The following is a 25,010-nucleotide window of genomic DNA, read 5'->3' as shown; positions in this document are numbered from 1 at the left end:
TGAGGACAGTATAGACTGGATTCTGCACATAATATACTGTGACCTTCCTTCTCTCCTTTGGATATGTTCATATAACCAAGTTCTATTTAACTTGCTGAGAATCAGCAGTTTGCATAAAAATGTAATATTTGCTCAGTTTCTAATCTGCATCTTGTACCACTGCACAAATAAATATCATTATTACCTTGAATCTTTGACACCTATTATCCAAAAGATCAAGGATTCCAGTTTCAAAATACCCTTTAACACAATTTGCATAAACATTAAAAACAGGATGTTCCTCGCTGTTTCTTTTTGTTGACTGAGCGTTTCCTTCTAATGTTGCCACAATTGGCCAATTTACTCTTTGCTGGATTCAAATAAAGACCTTTTGGAGAAGTGAAACGAGAATGTTTTCAGTCTGTAATGACTGTAATTTACATATCAGAGTATCAGTAAACAAACCAAGAAACTGGGATTACAGTAGAAGCTACTCGTGTACAGTAGGGAGTGTCTTGCTGGGTATTAAATGTTAACATATATCGTGCGACTCCAAAGCAACAAGCCCACAATCCGTCTGGCTCGAGGCTTAAGAACTGCTGATTTTAGCAACACCACCACATGCTCACCATCTCCTCAAGCTGGATCTGGATCTGTCTGTGCACTTCAGCCATCTGAAAGAGCACATCCCCTGGAGAGAGAAGACAAAGAGAGACAATAAACAAAAAGAGAGAAGGGAGGGGAGGGAGAGAGGGAAAAAGATAGCCATATTAAATCATTCAAACTGTGTGAGAGCAACACACATCGTGCAAAAAGAGAGACCATGCAGCTGCGCAAAACAGATGAGAGACAGGTGTACGGTGTCGAGGGGAGAGGACGAGGCAAAGGACAAAATGAGACGAAGCAGACGAAACTCAAAACAGTGACGAAAATTAAAAGTGCACTCGAGAAATATGCGCTAATGAATGGAAAATGAAAAGTAAGAGTGTCAACCAAGAAACCTACTGAAAGTATGTGGATTTCCCTTTTACCAAGAGCTTACAACACTACTGCTAAGAAACACACAGGAACAGCATGGTAAAAGAAAAAATCTTTAGTATTTCATCCTTGCAATAAGACATATGTATTACTACAACATAACAGGGGGAAACACCAAAAAGCAGACCCCAGAAAGAAATCAAAGCTAAAATAGAGAACGAAACAAAACACAAAAAACTAAGTAGAAAGTAAAGGATGATTCATGCAGCCAGGGAGGTGCGCGTTGTTTTAAGATACCTACATGCTGCCTCTTCTGAATACGCAATGCATTGTAAAAAAAACAAAAAACAAAAAAAGGAACAAAAAGATCTAGTTTGAGCAAAGAACAGAGGGATAGAGACCTGAAGAGACAGTGACAGATCAAACTACCCCAGGAAAAATGAGACACACAACAAGATTTCACACAGAAAAACACTCAGACAGGCAGTTAGTCTGACCCTGCCCTCACTTACAAACCATCTACGTGCTCTCCGCATCGCCGGAGCTCAGACGGACGCTGGATTTTTCACGCAGATGTTAAGACTGACTAAAAACTGGAGTATTCATTTGGTCGTGAAATGTATTATTTAAATGTTCGCGTCGGCTTCTTGTTTGTCAAAGAAATACTGTCCAGCGTATGGAAATCAACACAAACTGATATACTGGCAACTTTGATATTAATCAATAATTTTGGATTGGCTACATTTTAAAAATTGTGAAATTACAAATTTATTTTTATCTGAATCCAAGCACCTTTTAAAACATCAGCCCCGATCAGTGCATCCCTATTTGTATGCTTTGTAAATCTCAAATTTCAGTATCTGCCTCAAAAACCCAGCATCAGTGAAGCTCCACAAACAAGGTAACATACTTTAATACTAAAAAGTAACGTACTAGTAACATTATATAGAACCTATAAATGAAAGGAAACCTAATATTCTCACATGCCTTAAGAAAATAATAGTTAATCATCTATAAAAACAAACACATCTCATAGAACATCCTGTACATGTACTGCAGTTTCTTATTGCACATCTACCATAATATTTGGAAATACAGACGTTTTTCCCTTTTCTTAGACAACATAAGGATATAATATTAATAATATAAGACACTAAGTAAACCGCTCTTGGTATTTTATGAAAAAGCCTAAATTAAAGTACATCTTACAGCTGCAGCGGCACCATAAAGCACCCGATTTATTCCAAATGAACCCACTAATATATATTAATGTCACTCATCTGCCTCCTGCATAACGCATGCTGACATTAGATAATGTACGCCGCTGCAGCGCTGGCATGAAGTGAGTCTGAGCGAAGGGTGTACGCGAGTGTGTCGGTAGACCTGTGAACACCGGACAGTGGACAGTCAGAGGGGACACAGAGAGTGGGCTGCCTGGACAGGATTAATGGGCTTAATGGAAGTGCTGTGTTCATGCAGATGAGATAGAGGGGATTTAGGAAAGGTCGGAGCAGGAGGAGGTGGGGGCAGAGGTGGAAGGAAAAGAAGTTTATATTTACTTAAGGGGACTGGATTTAAGTCTGCATCCAAGCTTCTGCTAAATAACTTGAGTATTTCAGATAGATGTATAGCAGCTGAGGTCAATATCACTTTCTCCTATGCTTCATTTGCAACAGCTTCTGCCTGTCACTGTCAGTATAATAAAGTAATCTTATTAGTCCTATAAAACACACAAAGTAAATGGTTTCTGTTTTCTTGCTAATAGCTATCAGAGCCGTGCAGCACATCCCTCTTCTGTAAATTTGCTGTCACCAGTTTCTCAGTACAAGATTTTAACTTCTGCAAGATGTCATCCTGGCTGCCCTTTAACCTCACACAAAACTCCAATGTCACACACAAAACCTGACTCATGCATGCACAACAGAAAGCCACACAGGGGAGTTTAGCCCACAGCCCTTCTCATCCAACGCACCAGCTTACTTTAAAGCCTCCTGCTTCCACCCGTCTCCTTATGAAAATGCACCGAAAGGCTATGACGCTGTGGAAGTGTCTGACTGCCGGCGAATAGGGCGCTGGGGCCAGCGAGGCAGATAAATGCACTGATGTGTACTTTCAAAACTCTCCTTTGATTCTTGGAGGACACCCAACGCACATTCCCATCCCATCCATTAATAAACAGCCGCTGGCCATCGACGAGCGACGGCGACCGGGCTGAACTCAAGCACCTCTATCACACACAACTGCACCAATGTTGATTTCAGCCAGAGGGGGGTAGCAGAATACTGACGAGAGGGTGCAATTAAAGGGGGCATTCATTTCTAGAATATAACAAAATATCAGATTCTTGGGGAGGATTCAACGTCCTTGTTATTCTCATTTCGGGCCATTTTCCTTTATATTTCCCTCTGAGAAAATATTCAGAATTTCTCACCATATATTAGCAGAAAATGTCCAAATACAGAGAAATGAGTGTGTTAAATCACACAGGTAGCCCTCAGACATTAGTTTCCATACTTCCTCCCTCACTGCCAACAAAACTGCCTCTCAGCTGGTAATAACATTTAAAAAACTGCCCTTGGTCATAAATATGTACCTGCAGCCTAATTTACGCTGTTCTTCATTGTCCCTGAGGAGGAAGACTTCTCTCTCTGATCCTCATCCCCTTTCAAGTCAGAGTTCAGTCTCCACATCAACATACTGAGAGCACCTCACTTTAACTTTAGAGACATTCACTTCACTTTAAACTTTAGAGCAGCAGATGGTGACTGAAAGGTCGCCCTGCCACCAGCTGCTGAAGCATATAAAAATAAAGAAATCCTCGTTTGAGCTTTTATGCCTCCAAGGGCAGTTCTGACAGCATAACTATCACCACAATGTCTGCAATTTAGTAAAAGACAAGCAGCTGAACAATGAAGCAACGCATATGTGCCAAAAGCTGCAGTACCTCTAATGACCACTTGAGGCAGGCTCTAAAAGTGAGTCAATCCCCACAGACTGTTACGTTTAAATATTCAACTTTACAGCAGAAATAAGCAAGTTTACAAAAAACTGAACCACACAGCTCGACTACATTTGTGCTGTTAGTGCCTTTATTGGCACTTTTATCAAATTATCTGATAAATACGCTCTACTGAGAGGTGGACCTCCAGTTACGGTGGTGTTCTGGTGTTTTATTTGTCACAATAATAAACAGCAATACACTATACCGTGCAAAGCCAACAGCAGATCTCAGTATGGCTGCACCGATCTTCTATAAATAAGAAAAATTTGAAAGCCATCTCCTGATTTGCCAAAGTTCAATACTATTACAGCCAATGGGAACAAGGGTCAAAAAATTAAAACCAACTTGTAATAAAGACAAAAACTGTTAAAGAGCCAACAGGTCTCACAGTGCTGCTCTGTGGCTTTGACCCACAGGCTTTTATCACCTGGAAAATCCCCAAATTCCTGGATGTTCTTGTTTAATTGCACCCATCTAATCCAAAATCTCTCCACCTTGCATTGTGAAATATCGGACTTCTACCCGGCAGAAGTAAGCCGCTTACTGTTAATCAGAGCCGATCACAACATCTGAGGCTTAAAGGGGAGTAAAGCACTCAGCACACGCAGGTCCAGATCAATTAAAGATTAAATACACAATCGCTGCTTTTGTCTGCGAAATGTTCTCACAAACCAAGACTCAAGCAGGCCACGCTCTCACAGTTAGTCGCATTGTCTTCCACCTAGGATGACATTGTTCCTTCATGCTGTTCTTGGAAAAATTAACACAAAAGGACACATGTAGCTAATAAATGAAAACCTAATGCTCAAAAGCAATTAAGTGAGATTCAAAGGTTTACAGCACACGTGAGAAAAACACAACAACTCAACAGCCTCTATCATAGCTGGGCTGAGAAATAATGACTCATAAATGCTGAGAAACCAAAAGTGCAGTAAAGTTGATTTTAAAAGAAAAAAAAGCAGCAATCACAGTTCGCTCGACACTCCAATGACTCACCTGCCAAACCACACTCTGTCAGTGGATGTGTGTACAGTAAGAGCAGTTAAGACTGCAGGGTGGGAACAAGCCCATTATTCATTTGGGCAACCAAAGGGCAGCGCTAACATGTGGGTTTATTAGCCTAGCTTCTTTTCCATGCAGCTCCTGGGCTTTAAAGAGTGAGAAGGAGGGAGTGAGCCACAGTTAATGGCCATATGAAGGAAAGTGTTTTATGTAGTGTGCATCTCTGCAGGGACTGTATTATAGAAGGCTGAAAGCAAACAAGCAGCTCTAATCCCCAGAAAGCTGCAGTGAAGGGAGTACAAGGTGCTGCGGGGAGATTTGTCCTCCACAATGCCGCATGATTGACACCGTTATTGTTGTGCTCTTCTGGGTCTTTAATTTTGCTAAACACCGGCTGCATCGGGGTGCATATAAACACCCCCGAGAACATGTGCAAATTTCCCCAGAACTAGTAACAATGCTTGATTTAGCATTCAGATTTTAAGTATCCACTTGACAACAAAGTAACGACAAGTTTTTTTGTTGTACTCGCAGTTAATCAGCATAACATTTGGTGCGTCTGTAGTCCAGCTATAATCCTGCACTCCACCGGCAGTAAAAACCCGAGCTGTGTTAGATGTTAGAAGCTGTCACTGCGTTTTCATCTTATAAATTACAATAAGGGCACAAATCCCGCTGAAGTGAGTGTAAACATGTCGTCTTAGATCTGGGCTGTTTGACGTCTTCGCTTCTGCAGTTTATCGGAAAGAAAAATGAATCTTTTAAAAGCGCGATCGAGCTACAGGAGATCGATGGGAGTGACTGGCTATACATAATCATTACGTGGTGGCTGATGGGGTGCTAAATGAAGAGTGATCATCTGTGGAAGAAGATGCAAGCTGCTACAAAGACGCGGGCAGAGTGGTGGATGGGATTTTGACAAATCAACAGAGACCCAGGCAGGTCAACACAAATCGTGTCGTCTTAAATCATTATTTCTGACCTCTAATTGTTTCTCACAGTGAGAAATGTACAAATTAAGAAAAAGAAGATATATTTGCTCTGTGTGCTTGTTTATAGTTAGCACACTGAGGCACAGGCGACAGTGGGAATCAGGGTATAATGTGGATTTCAAGCCTATAAACATCTCTTCTTCCACTAAATGGGGCATTGCTTTAAAAAGGCACGACATGGGAATTCATTGACAGCTTCATGCTACAGCTCAGTGACAATAAGTTAATAATGAGCTGACAAGTGCCACTATGTTCGGTTTTGAAATGGATAAACACGCAGAAAGAGAAAATCCCACAAGCCTGGGAGGAGACGGGCATCAAGAGCCTAACAACAGCTTCCTGCGCGAAACAACTCGCATGTATGAAAAGTGTCTCAGATCAGAGTCTCTATTATCAGCATCATTAAGTCACCGTTTGGCCGACTACCCACATCAAGGACAATGCGACAGCTCAAGGACATTTTATAGTCCAACACATTATTAAAGCCACATTACCATCCCATTAGAGACATTTGCTAAATTAATCACTACACAATCCCTCGCTGATCTCTTTTTTGTCAGTTGACTGACACCCAAAAAGACGTCCAGCTCACTGTTGACAAGACAGCTTGTTTTAAAGTGCTGATGAATTGTAGTGGGTTGTATTAATGAAGGGCAGGTGGAGGTGATCAAAGTGCCTGTGTGCTCACTTGGCAGTTTGGTTTTGATTTGCCAAGAGACTGGGTGGAAGCTGCTAACGAGCCGGGAGCACATCGCTTCCTGTCTCGCCTTCCTTGCTCTTTCTTCTGCATCTCTCTCTTCATCGTGTCTCTTGTTTCTTCCTCTTTTTGTTTCTCTGCATCCTCCCTCTCCACCTGGGGTGACGTGAGGACAAAGGCAGGAGCAGTAAAGGGAAGCTAAATTAGCAGGGCAGCTCTGCTCTGGTGATGTCCGGGCAGAGGAAGGACAGTTTGGTACCCAGTCGCAGATTAGCCACTTGGGTTTTCGGTTACATCACCAGTTAGGGAAAAAAAAGCTGACAAAAACTGGATCTTAAGCCCTTTTGGAAGACTGCGTGTTTTGGTTCTCTCCTAATTTAGTCCGATTTATTGAGGAAGTGAAAACAAAGCCAAACAAACTGTAAATCATGAAGCTACCAAACAGGACACAAACTGACAAACCTGTGCATTTTTTAACGACTGGCAATGACGACAAGAGGGTAGCTCCAAAATATATAGTATATATTTTGGAATATATATCAAATATTCTTTTTTTAATCACACATAAGTTTGGATTTCGGTAAGGCTTAAAAGTTGGTGGCACAGCTGTGCTGGCAGGTGAGCATTTAAGCCTCGCCCGCCTTGATCTGTAGTCACGGGTTTTGGGTAGTGAATGAAAGAATGGGATCACAAATACAAGCGGTTCTCCAAAGGATAGCTTCCAACTAACTTAGCGACAGGGCGAGGAGTTCAGTCACTCTGAGTAATCAGAGTAAAGCTGCTACTCCTCCACATCAAAAGGAGTCAGCTGACGCGGTTCAGGCCCCTGACAAACATTCCTCCTGGGCGAGGTGGGAGGTGGCCTCGGTGTAGACCCAGGACATGCTGGAGAGTATGCACCTTCAGCTCCTCTGAATAAGCTGGACAAGGTGACTGGAGAGAAGGAAGACTTCTCTGCTTAGGTTGCTGCCCCTGTGACCCGTCCCCAGGTTCCAGCAGCAGCTAAAATGCTGAAGTTAATTCTTCAAAATGTGGAAATTTCAGTGGCTATGTCCATCGTTTATGTGCAGCGTAGAGCATTACTCGACCACGTCCCCTACCGCCCGGCTCTTTGCACTCTTTAGAGTTTTAAAAGAGGACTGAAAGACTAAATTGCTGCATCCGGTTCATTAAAGTGCCAAAGGATACCTTAATGCATCTCTGCAACATCAGTAGTATCTAAAGGACATCTAAAGGGCAGCAGCAGACACCCTGGGATGAGATGGGATGTGCTTACTTCATTATGTACTAAGGCATGAACGCAAACACTAAATACTCCAGTAATATCCTTTCGTTTTGACTTTGCACATCAAGCGATGGTTCGAAATGCTGCAATCGATGATTTTTAAAGTTATACACGGTCATAACCGTTCCCGGTTTGCGCTCTGAGATGTTGAGGTGACAAGGCCGGGGGGGGAAAAAAAAGTAAGAGTGCTCCTGCTGCATTTTCTCCCCTCTATGCAGAATGAATGCTGGCTGAATTCAGATTGGAGCTGAAGCTCAGGGGAAATTCTGCCTTTTCTGGATCAGAAAAATGAGGGTTACACTGGGGTCAACAGCTTTTTTTTTCCTTAAGCTGAGCAGCGTGAGATTTCAAGCAAGACACATTTGGAGGGACACCAGTTGTGCATATTATGGAAGAATTTCCCTAAGCGACGGCCTTCGAATGTCACAAATGATGTTTTCATGTCCCTCTTTACGAGCCTTTATTATTGCTTTCATCTTGTTTTCTCTACCTCTGCTTCAAAGAGCGAGCGCTCGTATTTCTGCTGCCGCCATCCAGCTGTGCAGCATGAGAGGCGATTCAAACCACTTCCCTCTGCGACACCAGCTAATTATTTGAGAGACAAATGAGGGGAAAATTATACAGTGATGAATATTGAACCACAGGAAGGAATTTTTTTGTCTTTCTGACCCGTCAGAATTACATTCTCCCCACCGTTGCCTAATTGAGTCACTGATTGCATCTAGCCGCTGTTCCCATTTGTGAAAGCGTGCGATCCTTTAACAGTATGTTGGCTGAAGTGGAGAAATATGCCTTAAAGGTCGACACAGTTCTCTAATATGTGTTGCAATGAATTAATCATCCAAAGGGTAATTGTTTCCTGGGCCTTAAATTTGGCCATCTAAATTAACCTTAAATTGATTTAATGAGATGGATGTTATGCTACAGAGTGCTCAGCCCACGGCAATGAGAAGACACGGGATAGATTTTAATTTGATGAATAGGAACAAAATGAGAGGATAAAATATGTGGATATACTACGATAATTTGCTCACAGGCATCCCAAGTGAGCTGGAGTTCTGGTGGAAGATAGTCAGGAATCATGAGGTCTTTGTGCTTACTATGGAAAATAATGTCCTAATCTAATTGTAAAAGGCTCTGTTGGCCTCATCGGACCATTACCACGAGAACATGCTGGAGCAGTTTGCAGAAGACTGTGAGAAACCCGGGATCAGAAACTATGCTGGAGAACAGTTTGTGGCTCTCTCTGGGCCGAGGGAAGACTAACCGGTGAAGTTCAGTTATCTCAAGGTCTTACACGGGAGTGATGAAAAGATGGAGCGTGAGCTGGACCGGTGCAGCATCAGCGGTGATGTAAATGTACCAGAGAATGCAAGCGAAGACAGAGCTGAGCCAGAAGGCAAAGCTTCTGCTCTACCAGTCGATTTATGGTTGAACCCTCACATATGAAGCTGCATCTTTGCCACTGGCTCAGCCTTAAAGACAGACATCCAGAGGAGGCTTCAAGCTCCTGCTCTTTCACATCAGGAGGCGACAGCTGAGGTAGTTTGAACATCTGAATAGGATGTCTTCTCCATTTGCTGCCACCCCAAGCAGACTTTGTATGAGCAGAACAGTTTTAATGAGGTCATCTTTTATAAGGCTCAAAATATTAATCCTGTTTTGTTGAGCAATGCTGCTCCATGTTCTACCTGCACTAAGACATACGTGAAAAGCCTGAGTAATGATGAGATTTTAAGTAGATTTTAATGACAGGCACAGACGCATAAAGTGAATAGGATGCAGGTTTGGATGTACAGTCTGCTGATTTTAAATCAGCTGCAGGAAACAATAAGAAAAGCCAAAGGGCTGTTTTTCCTCATGCTTCCAGCAGGTTTTGTGTCTGAGCTCAGACCTGAGTGAGTCCGATCTCTGCCTAACGCTGCATTTGAATGGCAGAGACCTTATATGGACAAAGGGGAACCGGAACTGCAGGAGCCTCCTATGTTTTTGCTCACAACCATGCCCATATTTAGTATACGGAAGAAGGATAATGTAATTTTCATCGATACTGACATCACCGGCGAACCATGTTTGGGCTGCGGCGAGCTCCTCTCTCCTCCTCCTTTAAAGCAGATCCAGTCGATGCGTTTCACTTAATCTATTTTTAGAAACGTGTGCAGAGTCGGCGTGTTCTCCCAGGGCTGCCTGAGCTCCCACATCAAAGCGGGGGCGTTCGCAGACACAGAGCGTAGTGAAAGCGGAGAGGATGAGTGGGATGACACTCCACTCTGCAGTCATGGAGTATCTCGTCTCTGCTCGCAGGGAGTCATGCAGCAGAGCAGTTGTTCAAACTCTGACAGCATCGCGTAAATTAAGAACAAGCGAACGAAGCACAGCGGTGCATCATTTCCTCTTCCTGTGCCAGTTTCTTATGTGTTGTTTAGCATGTGTGATCCATCTCTGTCCCCGTGTGGAGATGTGTGTCAGTTTATTTTAAGGCTGCAGGAGTGGATAATAATCATGTAATGCTTTCTTGCTTTTTAGTCAGGTTGATTATGGCCTGCTCTGGCATGTGAGGGTGTTTGCTTGTACAATAAGTCTATTTATGAGTACGTGTTTGTGTGTCGGCAGCTCAAGTCTACTATTAAACTGTTCCCATTTCTCCACAGCTGCTTCTTAAGTGACACACAAAGTGTTTGGTTTAAAAACACTGTGGTGAGCATCTCTGTTAGAACTTCTTTTGCAGCTTGACACATTCATATACCTCTGCTGTTAATAACTGGTGCTAAAAAAGGGGCTGAAAAGCAGATTGAGGCTTTATTATGAAACATGCATTAGTCCTTATTACATGTTTTTTGTAACGCTGTTCACGGGTAAAGGCTGGATTAGTTCAGCGACGATATATAAAGCTGTATGTGAAGGATAAACGCCTTGTATGAATGAATGAACGTGGTTTTTGGTGTAAAATGCTTAAAGTGGCCAGTAAGGAGAAGAATCCACAACACTATTTTACCGCTGGTGTCACCGGAAATCCTTAAGTCAACCTTTTTTGCTTTAGCATATGAGCTGACACACCAAGTCTAGAACATAACAAACCCAACAAACTAAGGCTACGTTCACTCTGCAGGTCTTGATGCTCAATTCCAATTTTTTGATCAAATCCGATTTTTTTGTCTGCTCGTTCACACTACAAATAAAATGCGACAGCAAACGCGCTCTAGTGTGAACGCTCAAAGCGGCCGCATGCGCAAAAGAAGACGTCACACACAACGCGCTCTGTTTAGACCCAGAGCAACAGTATGTTTGACTGATGGACCTTAATATAAAGACTTCGGACTTCACGTTTCCCAATTTTTGCTTTAAGTTATTTTGTTATTTACATAATAATGTAAATAACCTAATAATGATCCTTATTGCTGTTTTAGAGGAGCGCTGCTTCAAAGGATAGTTGCAGATTTCTGTCAGAATCTGCAGATTATACAGTACAAAGAAAATGTTCACGTTGTCTTCCCAACAGTTTCACGGGATGGTCAGGAAGCGTTCACGATGTCTTCTCCGGCGCTGATAATTGGCGTCTGTCTTGTGTCAGTGACGTAAAAGATGGATTTAATGCGACTTGACCATCAAACAGCAGCTTTCTGAAACATCGGATATGTATCGGATTCAGGACCACATACGAAAGTGACCCAGATCAGATTTGAAAATATCGGGTTTGTGCCGTTCACACTGTCACACCATGATTGGATAGATGGTCGCATAGGGTCAAAAAAAAAAATCGGATTTGATGCGCTTTCGCCTGCAGTGTGAACGTAGCCTAAGTGTAAAGAAGCACAGATTTAAGGATATTTCAAGGCTTACATTTTGCTTTTTTTACGAGTCATTTTTTGGTGACAGTGCCAGAAACAGAACAGCAAACCCATTTGCAAAACACAGCTGGACTTCTTCAGGTTTTTAAGCTGCTCCGCCTCTCATCTAAGAGGCTTCTTCAGCTCTGAAGAGGTAAAACATCTTTTCAGGATCTAAAGGTTACCATGAAATGGATAACTGGGAATATACACCGACAGAAGTTTCAGTTAGGAACAAGTTCCTTCGCCACACTGAAGCCAGGCTGTCCACACGGTCCTACAGCAACTTACGGTACTGGTCGAAGGTTGCTGCCACTTGGGGTAAGGTGCAGAGTGCCTTTTAAATCAAACCACTAAATTTCACCAAATAAGTAACTTTCAATGCCTTAATCTAACCAAGTGGTTTTTATGGTTGACTTACTTCCACCCTTTCAGCCTCCTCAAGTGGACTCTGCAGACCAACTTAGGAGAGGCGACCAGGTGCCACTGCTATAAAATGCCTTGTGCTTAATGATTAGGCACAAACGCCATCTGACAAAGTGGATTTCACCATTTACAATTACAGGGCAAGAAAAACTATCACAGACTCATAAACTGCAAACGTCAGCCTCAAAGATTCATTCCCACTTTCATTAAAACATCAGATCTTCCACAAACACGACACTTATTGTAACTTAAAGCTGATCAATAATGTCTAATATGATCAACTTTCACGCCATCTTTTATTTAAGAGGAACGGCAGTGACCCATTTAGCCTGGATAAGATCAGAGCTGCTAATGTGCGAGCCAATTCATCAACAGTCCGGTGCTTTTTCCATCCCGCATTAAATTTTTCTCTTTGACCATCAAGGTCAATTCCTCAACCCGACTTCACTCGCCCTCCTCATTTCACGCTGTCACATGCAACTCTCCATCCTCTGCTCATGTGCTAATGCCATTAGCTGCTGTTCATCTTAATGCGCTGTGATTAATTGCATTGTTTCAGAGAGTACAGTCGGAGGTGGCGGAGCCTTTCTGCCAGATTTCACTTTGAGACTTGAAGCAGTCTGTAGTCCGGCCCCGTTACTTCAGCTCCACGGCGCCAACACGTTTTCTCCTCAACAAAACCCAATTAAAGGAACAATTACAAGTTGGACGATTTTACAAATCTGCCTTCATTCCTCATTAATTATGAAGTGTGTGGTAAAGGCCTGGGTGAGTGATTATCCCCGGCAAACACGCACACAAACACACACAGTTGTGCTTATCTGGGATTCGGTGCTCGTGGCTCCGGTCACAGCTACAGACATGTGCCAGCTGAGGAAATTTAGTTCAGTCACACACACAAAACCGAACGCACAACCCTTGTTATCTGTTAATTAATAAGCTGGCAGGCTTGGGAGTTTTTCCACATTACGCAGCAACAATGGTGCTCAGTGTTTCCTCCGGCTTCTTCTGGAGCAAAACCGGCAAAACTGGCAAAAGGAGGCTGTTTACTTTATAACGCATCATTGAATTGGTCTAATGAGAAAAATTGGATAATTATCTCTCATCGCCCGCTCATGTATTTTTAATAATTCAGCATCTCCAGAAAACGTTCATATTTGTCTACTACTATTGCAGAAAAGAAAATCCCATTGAGACACTGTCATCTATGGATTAACCGGGAGAACTTTGATAGAAGTTGCACACTTCAAACTGCAGAATCATCCACAAACTACATTTTTCTTCTGTTTTCATCACAGTGAAGCTGTGAGGCTTAACACCAGTAATGGAATATGCTAAAGAATCCACAAAAGCAATAACCGCCGTCAGAAGGGCTCCCCCGCCGCTCTGCACAGACCACAGCCGCTCTGAGCGCTGCTGATATGCAGAGACGGCATCAATCCATTTTGCTCGGCCTAGTCTGTCATTTCACTGGAGGCGGAGGGAAGTTCTGCTGAGTCGTTAAAGAGCTGCTGAGTCATGGTTGGGCTGCTAGAAAAAGAAACACAAACATGCAGACAAAAAGACTACAGAGGACAGAGCATGAAAGGCAAACAGAAGAGCAACCAAGCTGATGGAAATGAGGATGCAGAGATGGATGATGGGATGTCCTGTTAAGGAGTTTGCACACAAAGTCAAAAATTTGCATTTTTTAAAAAGAATCATCTCTAATGCATGAAAAGCATTCATGTGTAGTGCATATTTGCATATATACACAATAAGTGAATCCTACGAACAGTTGCAAAACACTGTGATGGAGATTTTGGGAGAAATATTTAGTCATGATGAAAACAGTCTTGGTGTGCAAAGGCCTTTCCTCCTACTTTTAAGTGGCTTTAATGATTTAGATTTAAAGTTAGTCACCGGCTTGGATGTTTAAACATTCAACCCTAAAACAGTGTGATATGAAAATGATTCAAACTACATAAAAAAATCATGGAGGCGAAACCGAATAGATAAAGAAAAGAGCTTTTCATATTGGAGCTCTACCCGGTGTTTGCTCAAAGAGAGAAAGGGAGGAAAAGCGAAAAGCTCCAGAAGAAATGCGAGGAAGCCCCCAAAAAAGGTCCTCACATGAATAATGGATGCAGCTTTTATATCCTCCTCAGTCGCCTCAGATATGTCTGTTTCACACTCCTCTAACCATCTCTCCATCCTTTCTTTCTCCTCTGCTGATTCAGGACACGCCTGCTATCTTACATCCCATCAAGGTGAAGGAAAGAAGAAGCCTCCACAATCCCGGACTAACAAAGACTCTGCACACGCCCCGGCATGTGACCTGGTCTACAGTTATAACAGTGCTGTCCTGCTTCATACAACAGCTATCAGCTAGTTCTCATCAACACCAGTTATCACTATAGCAAACAGAACCAGAGCTGATCCAACCGAAACCAGACGACACGCTGCGTGAGAGCAAAGGGAGCTGGGAATTTTTTATCCTGACAACTTGCTGGAAGCGCCATTCAAAACAGGACGATTTTTCATTAGCACTGTAAATATATTGAGGGCTTATTATGAATAGAAAGCAAATCCACCTCGCCATGTGCGCTCTTGTGAATACCAAATGCCAAACAAATTTGTAAATTTATTACTTGCTCACAGCGGTGCAATAAAAAAGCGACTGGAAAGCCGTTATCTTTCCGGAATGTGAGGAAACAAGGGATTAACCAAATGGGCAAACTGTGACAATCATGCAGAATTAATTCTTCTTGAACCAGAATGTGTTTCACTGTATGAATTGGAGGTGATAATGTATCAAATAAGCTCTGAAGTGCAGGAAAAGACAGGCTGAGGCTCATCTTTAAGATTTACACAACGATCTGAAGCACTTAAGTGCTGCAAAAACATCTGTGAGTGTGTGTTTGGGTGTGTGTGTCCAATTTCAGGTTGGTCATCAGCTGCTTCTGCCCTACAGCACGATCCCATCCACCATCTGCTTGTGTAACCCCCCTGTACCCCATCAAGGGTGCTACTGCCACTACAAGGACTCACCAACATCCTTAGAGCCTTGACTTTCGCTGGCCATCTCGCCCATCCGCACCAGAGCGTCGAAGTAGCCCTTTGCAGCGTATGTGACACCTGGAAACATGGAAGCATTGGGCATCAGATCAAGGGTGCGGAGTTGAAATGATGTCTTCTTCAGCTCTGCAACCATCCCCTACAACCCTCCCCTCCCCCAGAGAGGTAAGGCTGGGAGATCGACAGGCGGAAATGGAGACCAGGCGGGAAAAGAAAAAGCTCTATGGAGGCAACTACAGGAAACAGAAATCTCAAGACTGCCGGGTTAAAAAGCAAAGCAAAACCTTTCACCGCAAACTACTTTGGAAGAATCGATTTTAAAGGATTAGTTTATCCAAATTACAGGAAAATTAAAACAAACATTTTATTTGTTCATCTTCCCTGTTCTAATCGTTTTAAAGGATTTCTTTTTTGGTCAGATTCTGGGTCAACAGAGAAAATGTAATTAAATGTTTTCTTGCAAAGTGAATACCATCCAGGTAACAGGTTTCCTATATTCAGCAGAATCACTGAGTAAATTTCCAAATTTGAAATGTGGGCATTTTGAAACCAACCGACTCTCTTCTTCTTAATTGACTTTTTTATTTCCTATTTACTAGGGGTGGGGGAAAAAATGGATACTGTGTAGCATGGTGATATTTTGTTTGCTAATAATGTATGGATACAGGGACAGCAGAAATCGATATTTTGTTACAAAAAGGTTTTTGTGCTCTGACTTCAGAGCATGTTGATCCTTTTTCTGAGCAAGAATCCTGACATTCCTTCACTGTCCAAATGTGTTTAATAAACATGACAGTTTACTTATTTTAATTTAAGACATGTTTTATTTTAATTAAGTTTAAAACTTTTTTATTTAATGTAAAATTATATTTTGTTTTAATTTACTTTCAAATTCTTCAGTTGCTGAAGGGGCTGCATAGTTTTCATAAACTGCATAGTTCAGAATAGCTATAATTGTACCAGATGGTTGATTCAGTTAAGTTGGACTAGACTGTAATACAAACCGTTCAGTTTGTCAACAATCAAACTGAAATGAGAGAAAGACTGAGTGTGAGACTTTGATATTAGAGAAAATGAATATTGATAAAGTTTACCTTTATGTACAGAATCTGAATATCGCAAAATATTTTTAAAAATTGCAATAATATCGTCTCGTGAGTTGTATGGTGATTCCCACCTCTACTATTTACCTCGTTTATTATTATTTCCTCTTTTATAATTTACCAGGAGAAACATTTTAATGCTTAAAAAAAGTAATTTTGCTGTAAGTTGCACAAAGGTTCTTTTTAAGGTCATAAAGGGAAAAAAGGTTTTTCTATTCTAGGCTATATATTGACGATGAGTTTGTTTTCTTAGTTTTCTCACATCATACAGTAACCCTATGTTTAAAATGTGAAAACAATGCCGTTTTCAAGTAGACATCACATTGACGTAAACCGACAACCCGACAAATCCTGCATTTTACTGATCTAAATTTTCGATTTATAAGTTTTTAATCATCATCATCTGATACAATCTCTGATTGGAGTAGGCAGCACTCAGAAAATAGAGGAAATAGAGTCATGTGACGCGCAAAAGCACACACAGAGCGTGACGGAGAGAGCAGGAACTGAGGGGAGGAGAAAGAGCTCGGGGTTTTGGTATGGAGAGATCACAGAATCATTTTTATGTCTGCTACTTTTGATTATTTGATCTTTTTTCTGGATACAGTTCCAAAACTAAACCATCCATCGGTTACCCTGACTTGTCATCAGTTATAGACCTGCATCACATTCAGGTGAAATATCACCTCCCATTTAAACTCCTCTAGTTTATCAGAGTCTGGTGATATTTAGTCTCTGGCTGCACAACATTGTAGTGATGAAGACTTTGAAGATCTGTCCCTTGGTTAATCACTCAGCCAGGGTCACATGAGTTAGTCTAGGCCAGGAGTGGCCAACTCCAGGCCTCGAGGGCCGGTGTCCTGCAGGTTTTAGATCTCACCCAGGGTCAACACACCTGAATCAAATGACTAGTTCATTACGAGGCCTCTGCAGAACTTCAAGACATGTTGAGGAGGTTATTTAGCCATTATATCAGCTGGGTTGGATAAAGGGGCTCTCGACGCCTGGAGTTGGCCACCCCTGGTCTAGGCTCAGTGAGAAAAGCCTCTCAGCTCCAGGAACCATCGTGAGAAGGATCTTATTCCATTCTTTGAAACTGATGATGACTGTGTCTATTGTGTTGAAATTTTTATTTTATCGTTTATTCGTGGGTTGTGAGTGTGATACAGATGAGTGGAGGAGGAAAACTCAGCCTAAAATCTGTCCTTTTTATGCAGTAGGTCATTCTGTATATTTAAAAAATAATAATTATGAAACTATACCAGCTGTGTTGGAGAAGTGGAAATACAATGAGCAGAAATGAAACAGGAAAAATATAAAATATGAATATTTGTATTGGGTTTTTTGTTGTTGTTCAGTTTCATGTAATACGAATAACGTGAGGGCATTTTAAACATTGTTTACCCTTATGGATCCAAAACCTGTTTGAATCTGCTCAATAATGCTGTAACGAACTACAAATGGAAAAAAGAAAGCTCTTGTAACTTGTGACTTATATGCAGCTGCTTGAGATTAATCTGATTTCCTCGTTGTCTTGATAAAGGTATGAGGCACCAAACTTATTATCAGTGTGTGAAGTTATGATTTTATGTGACGCGTCGCGCTCGCTTGTCCAAGACAAATTTCTCCCAACAGAAACAATAAGGACTAATCTAATCTAATCTCATCTAATTTAATCTAGACCAGCAGAGTAATGTTTCTTCTCTAGTTTAATAAACTTGCTGATTGAGTTAAATTACTTTTGGTGGTTTAAAACTCCAAGTTTGTCCTTCATATACAGGTTATAAATGTTTTAGTCTAATTAAATTAGTTATGAACCTGGACCCTCAGATTTTGGACTAAATTAAACACAGATGATGTAGAGGTTCTGAAATATGAGTAAAAACACCAAGTAGGTGAACAATATGTTTGCTTTTTTGAATATGTGCCATTTGATGCACTTGAAATTTACATTACGACAGACAATAAAAACGATTTGCGTGGCATAAGCAGAAAAAATAAGTATTCTCGTAATTTGGATGAACTAAAGCTTTAAAATCCTAATGGCACCTCACATCTTTACAACCCCGTACATAATAATATGCTGACAAACCCTTTCACAGCGGTGATGTGTAAGCACTCTACAATTCAAATACTGTCAACCATTATTCTCTGCGGCGTATCGCCACAGAAGCCGGGGACACGAGCCGAGACGCGGCGGTGACTCGCGGCTTAGAAATGAGGGCGAGACAGCCTCAGGCAGCGGTGACGGTGAATTAAAGCAGGTCAGGGGTCAGCTACACGGGGAGTGAAAGTCATGATGACAGAGGACACATGCCCAGTCGGGATATACATATGGATGAGCGAGTTTATTACAGGGCCGTCATGTTGATGAGTGTGTTTTGAACTGCCAGAGAAGGTTCATGCAGAATCCCACAGAGAGAGCAGGAAAATGACAAGTATTCACATCCCCGCATGGAAAACAATGAAAATCTATTCACATCTAGAAGTCCGCGGAGACACTGAGCTATGCAAGTTATTGTTCTGTAAATTAAGACAGCGTCTGGCTTCTCAGTCTGCACAAGCACTTAACAATTTCATTTCTCCACTAAGACGATTTTGTGAGGACTCTTTTATGAAAACCAGGAATAAAAAGCCACAAAAGTCTTTACACAGCAGCGCAACCCTCCTCCGTAAGCTATGACAGTGACAGGCCAAGACCCTTTTCCGGCTTCTCTGAAGCCTGGCTTGAGTTAAGCTTAGGTAGGATATGAGTGGATGGGAAAGCAAGGGGATGGAGGTAAGGCTAAGATGGCTGGGTGAGCAAGGCTAATTTAATCGATGTGCAGAGAAATCTCAGCCGGGAGGAGAGCAGGTCCAGGTGAAGCCGGATTAGCTCCAGGGAATGCTTTGCTTGTCTGTCAGCTGGAAAGTGACAGAGAGGCACAGAAGCAGGAGAGGAAAAGAAGAGAAGAAGAAGAAGAAGGCAGAGGACGAGGAAAAGGACCTGCCTGTAAAGAGGATTAGAACAGTGATATAAAGCCAATACAGAGCAGAGCAGATGAAACATAAACAAGGTTTAAATCAGCTGAGGTTGGTGACACGTGACTCGTGTTGATGTCATCAATTTCAAAATCAAGCTTTCCACAACCCCAATCAAGCCTCCTCTCACATTCCTCCACAGAAAGCAGACAAATCTGATTCAGCTCAAAACCCGAACGTCTCGTTTATAAACGGGCTAAATTTGGAAAAAGACAGCTCCTGATTACAGCTTCAAATAATCTCCTGTTTCATGGCAACTGAACCAAACAAGCAGATTAACGATAAACTAAAGTTACTCGTTTTTAATTGACTGCTTTTGAAGAAAAGGTTACTAAATCACAGAGCCATCAGTAGACACATCTTTGTACTCTTGTAAGCTTCCACTGAGACCAACGATTTTTCAGTGATGTCACCAAACAAGACAGAAATCTCCGTCTCAGTTTTGACATCTTCCTTCTATTTGATTCCACATGTGTTCTCCTCTTTCTGCACAAGCACAGCATGTTCCAGCCGCACAGCTCCCACGTTTCTGCTGCAGCCCTGCACCACGCTGCAATTAAGATTTTAATAAAGAGAGAATTTGGCTGAGCGCTACATCCCAAACCACACTGTGCTCATCGAGCCCAGAAAGCAGGCTCCTTCCTGCATCACTCTGGTCCTCTCAGTCCGCTGGGATGTCAAGCTGCCGCCCCAGTTCTAGTACGAGGAGGGGCTGCACTGGCATTTTTCCTATGACAATAGATGCTTGCTGGGTGCCCAGCCCCACTCTAAACTCTGCCTCTGTGCCGCTGCTTGGCATTGATGAAGTGTAATCCCCACTCAGAGAGTCGCAGGGCTATTTTTAGCCTTATCTATCAGACGAGAGTGAGGCCTTCTTTATTGTTCTTGCAGGCTGCCGAGTCTTCCCTGCATTTCCTCTCCGAGCACACAAAGGAGAGCCCGGTTCGAAACCGCACACAGCATACCAAGCAAGTCTGCACCATCACCGAATATATGATACGACGGCGATAACCTCCTCTTCCTCCTCCTCATCCTCCTCCCTCCACAGAGTGACATCTAAGAGCAGAGCTGGAAGGTTTTCTTATCAATAAATGAGCTCGACATGGTTGGAGGCGTGTTATCTAAATACATATACTGTACAAGGCATCAGGACAAGCATTATCGGCCTGACCCAGAGGCATGAAATCACGTTATCCATGCTGACTGCGTAGCTTTAATTAATCAGAGTTTGTGAAGTTAAAGAATAAGCCACCGGACATGCTCCAGGATTCCAATAACTGCTGAGAATTTTGGAATTTCTGTTTTTGTGAACTCGCAGTCTTTTCCTTCTACCTTCTCCTTTTATCAAACATTTTTTTATCCTGTCTTGTCCTGAATACCGGCTCTGCTCGTTCTCATTTCTTGGGCCTCATGGGGTAGAGGTACCGTTATTCTCACGACTCTCCCTGTTCCACTTTGCGTTGGCTAATGCTCCACTTAGCTCCCTCCGGATAGTTCCTGTGTTTTGTCTTTGACCTTGACTGACTGTATACCTCACCTCCCTACTCTTTGCCCCCACGCACACACAATCACACACAAACACACCGATTCAAACCTCAAAAAGCAACGACAAAGGATAAAAAGGTAGAGACAGACGTTAATGAGAATGACGAGAGGAACTGCTGGTGGACAGAAAGGAGGAAGACATCACAGCGGAACAATCACAGGACATCACAGCACAATACCGGACGTCTGAATAAGATCGAGGCACAAACTAGTGTGTGTAGTTTCAAAGCTTCTGATGGGGATCGTAAGCTTGGCATCAATAACGCTCTTAACGTGAATATCTGAGCCATCGTCACCCTAAAGCTAACCAGTCTCGAGGTAAATCAAGACGATACAGAAGCAGCGCCAAGTGTCGGGTGAGCTGGCCCTCTGCCTGGACGACTGGAGGAACAAGAGAACGACGAAGACAGACGGTAAACAAGAAATGGTTGGTGTACTCACTGGTGAGCGCCTTCTCATAGCTTTTTGCCATGGCTATGAAGTTCCGTAAGCACGGGTTAAACTGCTCCATGATGGACTGGAAAAGATGAGAGAAAAAAGAGAAGGTATGTTTGGTTAGAAGCAGGAAAGATACGATACAAACACCGACATGAGCTACAGTGACAGAGCTCTGCTCTTTACTGGGGCATGAGCACACACACACACACACACACACACACACACACACACACACACACACACACACACACACACACACAGTCGTAGACAGAGTCAACTGAGCCAACCACGAGGAAAGGAGAGCAGAGGATTCATTTCAAGACTCCGAGCCTGACGATGAGGATGGTTGGATGAAATAGAGGGAAAGAGTCACTGAGGGAGGGCTTATATTTGTATGTTTGTGCGGTGCTTTTTCCCCTCAGCTCCCCTGCTGTACGAATTAAAAATAAAACCTGGTTTTGGCCGCTGAATCCTTCAGCTCAGCAGCAGACCTGGACCCAGTGCCATTTCCCTCTGTCTCCCTAACACCTGAACTCTGGCACACTGCTCCTGCTAATTGCTTTTGTGGCCAAAAATAGCACAAAATTGGCCTTTTCACCAGCGGTCATCGAGTCTCAGAGGTCAGTACCAGAAGTTCAGACAAATTAAATCAAGACGATCATCGTTGGACCCAAAAAGCCCCACTCATACATAGCGGAAGTGAAATTAAACAAGCTTATACCATCTATAGCTTGCAGGACATCAATAGGGCTGCCACAAACGATTATTTTGATAGTCGACTAGTCACCGATTATTTTTGCAATTAGTCAACTAATCAGATCATGTATCGATTGGACGTAAAAGTACAGCTTATTGCACCAGCAGCATCTGCTCTAATATAACTATCATTAGCGTACAGCTTTAAGTGTTTAAGGTATGTTCTAACTAAAAATAAAGACAAGATGATAGTTTATTAAATTGTAATGAAATTTGCAGATTGTTTCGGTGAAGTTTAATAAACTCCTTGCTATCTAAAATATAACAGGACACCGGAGTAAATTCTCCAGCATCTCACACTTCTGATAATCAGCTGTCTGCTTGATGTTTATTCAGCTGTGTAAAAATTATAACTTTAATCTCAGCCAAACCGATTTACTCAGGAACAAATAAAATACTAAAAAAAAGCCAAACAATAACATTTTCAAGTTATCTAAGTGACTTATATATCATGTTTAACCTGAGTAGCGAAAGACCGCGGTGTTCTCACGGCTCTAGTGAGCCTAGCCCCCGGCTAGCTATCGAGCTAGTGGGTAACAGACGTCTCCGAAAACGTCGGAGCGCTTTTGAAAATATGTGGTGTCTTGATAAACTGAGCAGATATTTGAGGTTTACACAGCTACATTCTCGCCTAAAAATTTGTTAAACGTTTATTTTGTGACCCAGAAAGAATAATATTAAAACTAACTAGCTGCCGCCATTGTTGTAAACTGAGCTGGGCTGTGCTATGAATTCTGGGACACAGCTTCTTCTTCTTCGGGGTTTAACGGCAGCTGGCATCCTTGTACATGCAGTGCTGCCATCTTCTGTTTCAGTCCGTTATTACACTCTTAAATCCTACTACTTATTCCTGCGTCTTTTGGGATCTTACAAAGCTTCAAACGAGCGTCGACTATTAAATCAGTCGTCGACGATTTTAATAGTCGACCTAGACATCAATAATACTTTTTCAAATAAAATATTTATTAAAACTACAAAGAAAGTTTGCTAAAATTAAATAAATAAAAACAAATGATTCCTTATGGTGTCTTATACACCCAGCAACATTTTTTTCCACTTGTCAAATACTCAAATATTTACTCACTCATGGCAAACTTTCAGTTTAACCTGCTAAAATCTACGGTGTCAACTCTCCTAGGGTTAGGGTTGGCTTTTATTTAGCCACATACCAAATAGGAAAACTTTCACAAGTTAGAAGATGTTAACTCCTAAATGAAGTCTCACACATTAACAATGTTTCCAAGCAAACAAATGAAAACAGTAGTGGCCGTTAACCGAACCCAAAACCCTAGAGGGTCAGTGTTGGATATTAAGAGGTTAACGTCCAGTACTTTAGCTGCTCTTTGTGTTCCGCGTTAATCATCCTGATCACATACGGAACGGAGGGTTTACCAAAGCTTCTTTAGCTGGAACAAGTTGCCTGCTGCTGGAAATGAGATTGATGAGAGCGGTGATAGTGAAGCAGAACAGTAAAATTGCTTAACGCTTCGCAGCTCTGAGGCGCTGCGGGGCAAGGTGATAACTCTCACATTACAAATCGCTTTTTCCATCATTAACACAAAATACAGAGAACACTAACACTGAAACTAAGCACCCCAATCTTTGCTTATATGTCTTGTACAGCACTTCATTTTTTATTCAGTGAAGCATTAAACAGAACAGGCAATTCCGAAAAGTCAAATTCTGTAGATATCTGCTAAACAGAGTGGGGGAGATTAAGTCAAACATCAAGAACAGCAAAGTGGGTGAAGACAGATCGCGTGTTTTTTGCTGATTATTGCCTGTGAAACATTCAGCAACATAACACGCTGCTCTGGGAGATTGGCAGCAGAGAGAAAACGTCACAGCTGGAGCTGCAATAATAGAGAAGACTGGCAAAATACTGCAACGAGCTGGTAATACGATGAGTAAAAATGAGCAACGCTGTGACTTAAAGCACAGGGAAAAACTGCCAATATCCAGCTCAGACTACTCCCCAACAGATACACATAAAACAGTGCATGAATCCAAATCTCCTTCCTTCATGACAGATGGCCAAGCATTGGTCAGCAGCGCACAGGCAGTGGAGTGCATCCACAACGAGAACAAACAAACAGAGGCCCGAGGCCTTGTTAGGAAGTGAAGAAAAAGTCAAGAACAAATGTGTAATGAGTTTTACTGTCTGTCTCTGCAGTGACTCAGCCTCCCCCTCAATCCAAGCTGCCCTTTCACTCTCGCTGCATCTCCGGCCAAAGCCAGCAATTTAAAAAGCAGAAATGTTCTCTCTGCAACTTTCTTTTCAAACTTGCCAGAGAGGCAGCACGGATGGAAGCAGAGGGAAGGTAAAGGGAGTGAGGGATGAGCAGCATCGAACAAACAGCCTTAATCTAAGCCATCATGACTATGATCCAAATCCTAGGAAGTGCAAAAGGCGCCTAAGTAAATCAGTTATGGCACACTGACTAATGAGGTGAATAGAACATCACTCATGTCTTAACAATCAAAGCCTGTTGGAAGTTAAGTAAACAGTTTCTAAAGTCAGCGTGTTCAATGGAAATCATAACTGGAGATTATGTATCGGAATTTCAGGAGCAGGACCACGCCTCCAAACACGCGCCTTCCGGTTCTCATCCATATAGGTTCCCCCAGCTCTGCAAGCTGTTCATTCTCGTTTACGTGCCCCACCCTCCCTCCATGATCTCAATTCTTTAACTTCTTCATTCAGTACATGGGGATCTGCCAGGCCCGGGAGCCGTCGCCAGTCCCCTTCGAGGCCTTCCCCGAACCATTCATGTCAAAGCATCACCTTTACCTACTAAAACGCTGTCAAACCTAAAATGAGGACGTGGGCCCAGCTAGTGAAATACAAAAAGGCCCACGCTAATTTTGGTATTTTCAGATAGTAGAAACATTTTTGTAGTTCT

The 25,010-nt window shown here is 42.3% G+C and overlaps 1 protein-coding gene across 9 annotated transcripts in view; it reads right to left on the bottom strand.

The window, feature by feature from the left end:
• Positions 1–25,010, bottom strand: part of baiap2b (BAR/IMD domain containing adaptor protein 2b) — an 85,402-nt gene that overhangs the window by 37,657 nt on the left and 22,735 nt on the right. For 5 of the 9 annotated variants that reach the window (XM_085170499.1, XM_085170500.1, XM_085170498.1 and 2 more), the window contains exons 2-4: positions 21,355–21,430; positions 15,218–15,304; positions 609–670 (exon numbers count right to left, since the gene is read on the bottom strand). In XM_085170499.1, coding sequence (XP_085026625.1) covers positions 609–670; positions 15,218–15,304; positions 21,355–21,430 — 225 coding nt within the window. Of the gene's footprint in view, positions 1–608; positions 671–1,258; positions 1,271–15,217; positions 15,305–21,354; positions 21,431–25,010 lie in introns of all 9 variants that reach the window. The other 4 variants (XM_085170497.1, XM_085170503.1, XM_085170502.1 and 1 more) reach the window with 2 other exon arrangements.

Source organism: Neolamprologus multifasciatus, chromosome 8 (assembly GCF_963576455.1).
Source record: "Neolamprologus multifasciatus chromosome 8, fNeoMul1.2, whole genome shotgun sequence".
In the NCBI taxonomy this organism is placed as follows: domain Eukaryota; kingdom Metazoa; phylum Chordata; class Actinopteri; order Cichliformes; family Cichlidae; genus Neolamprologus; species Neolamprologus multifasciatus.
This window is presented reverse-complemented; position numbering and strand designations above follow the sequence as displayed.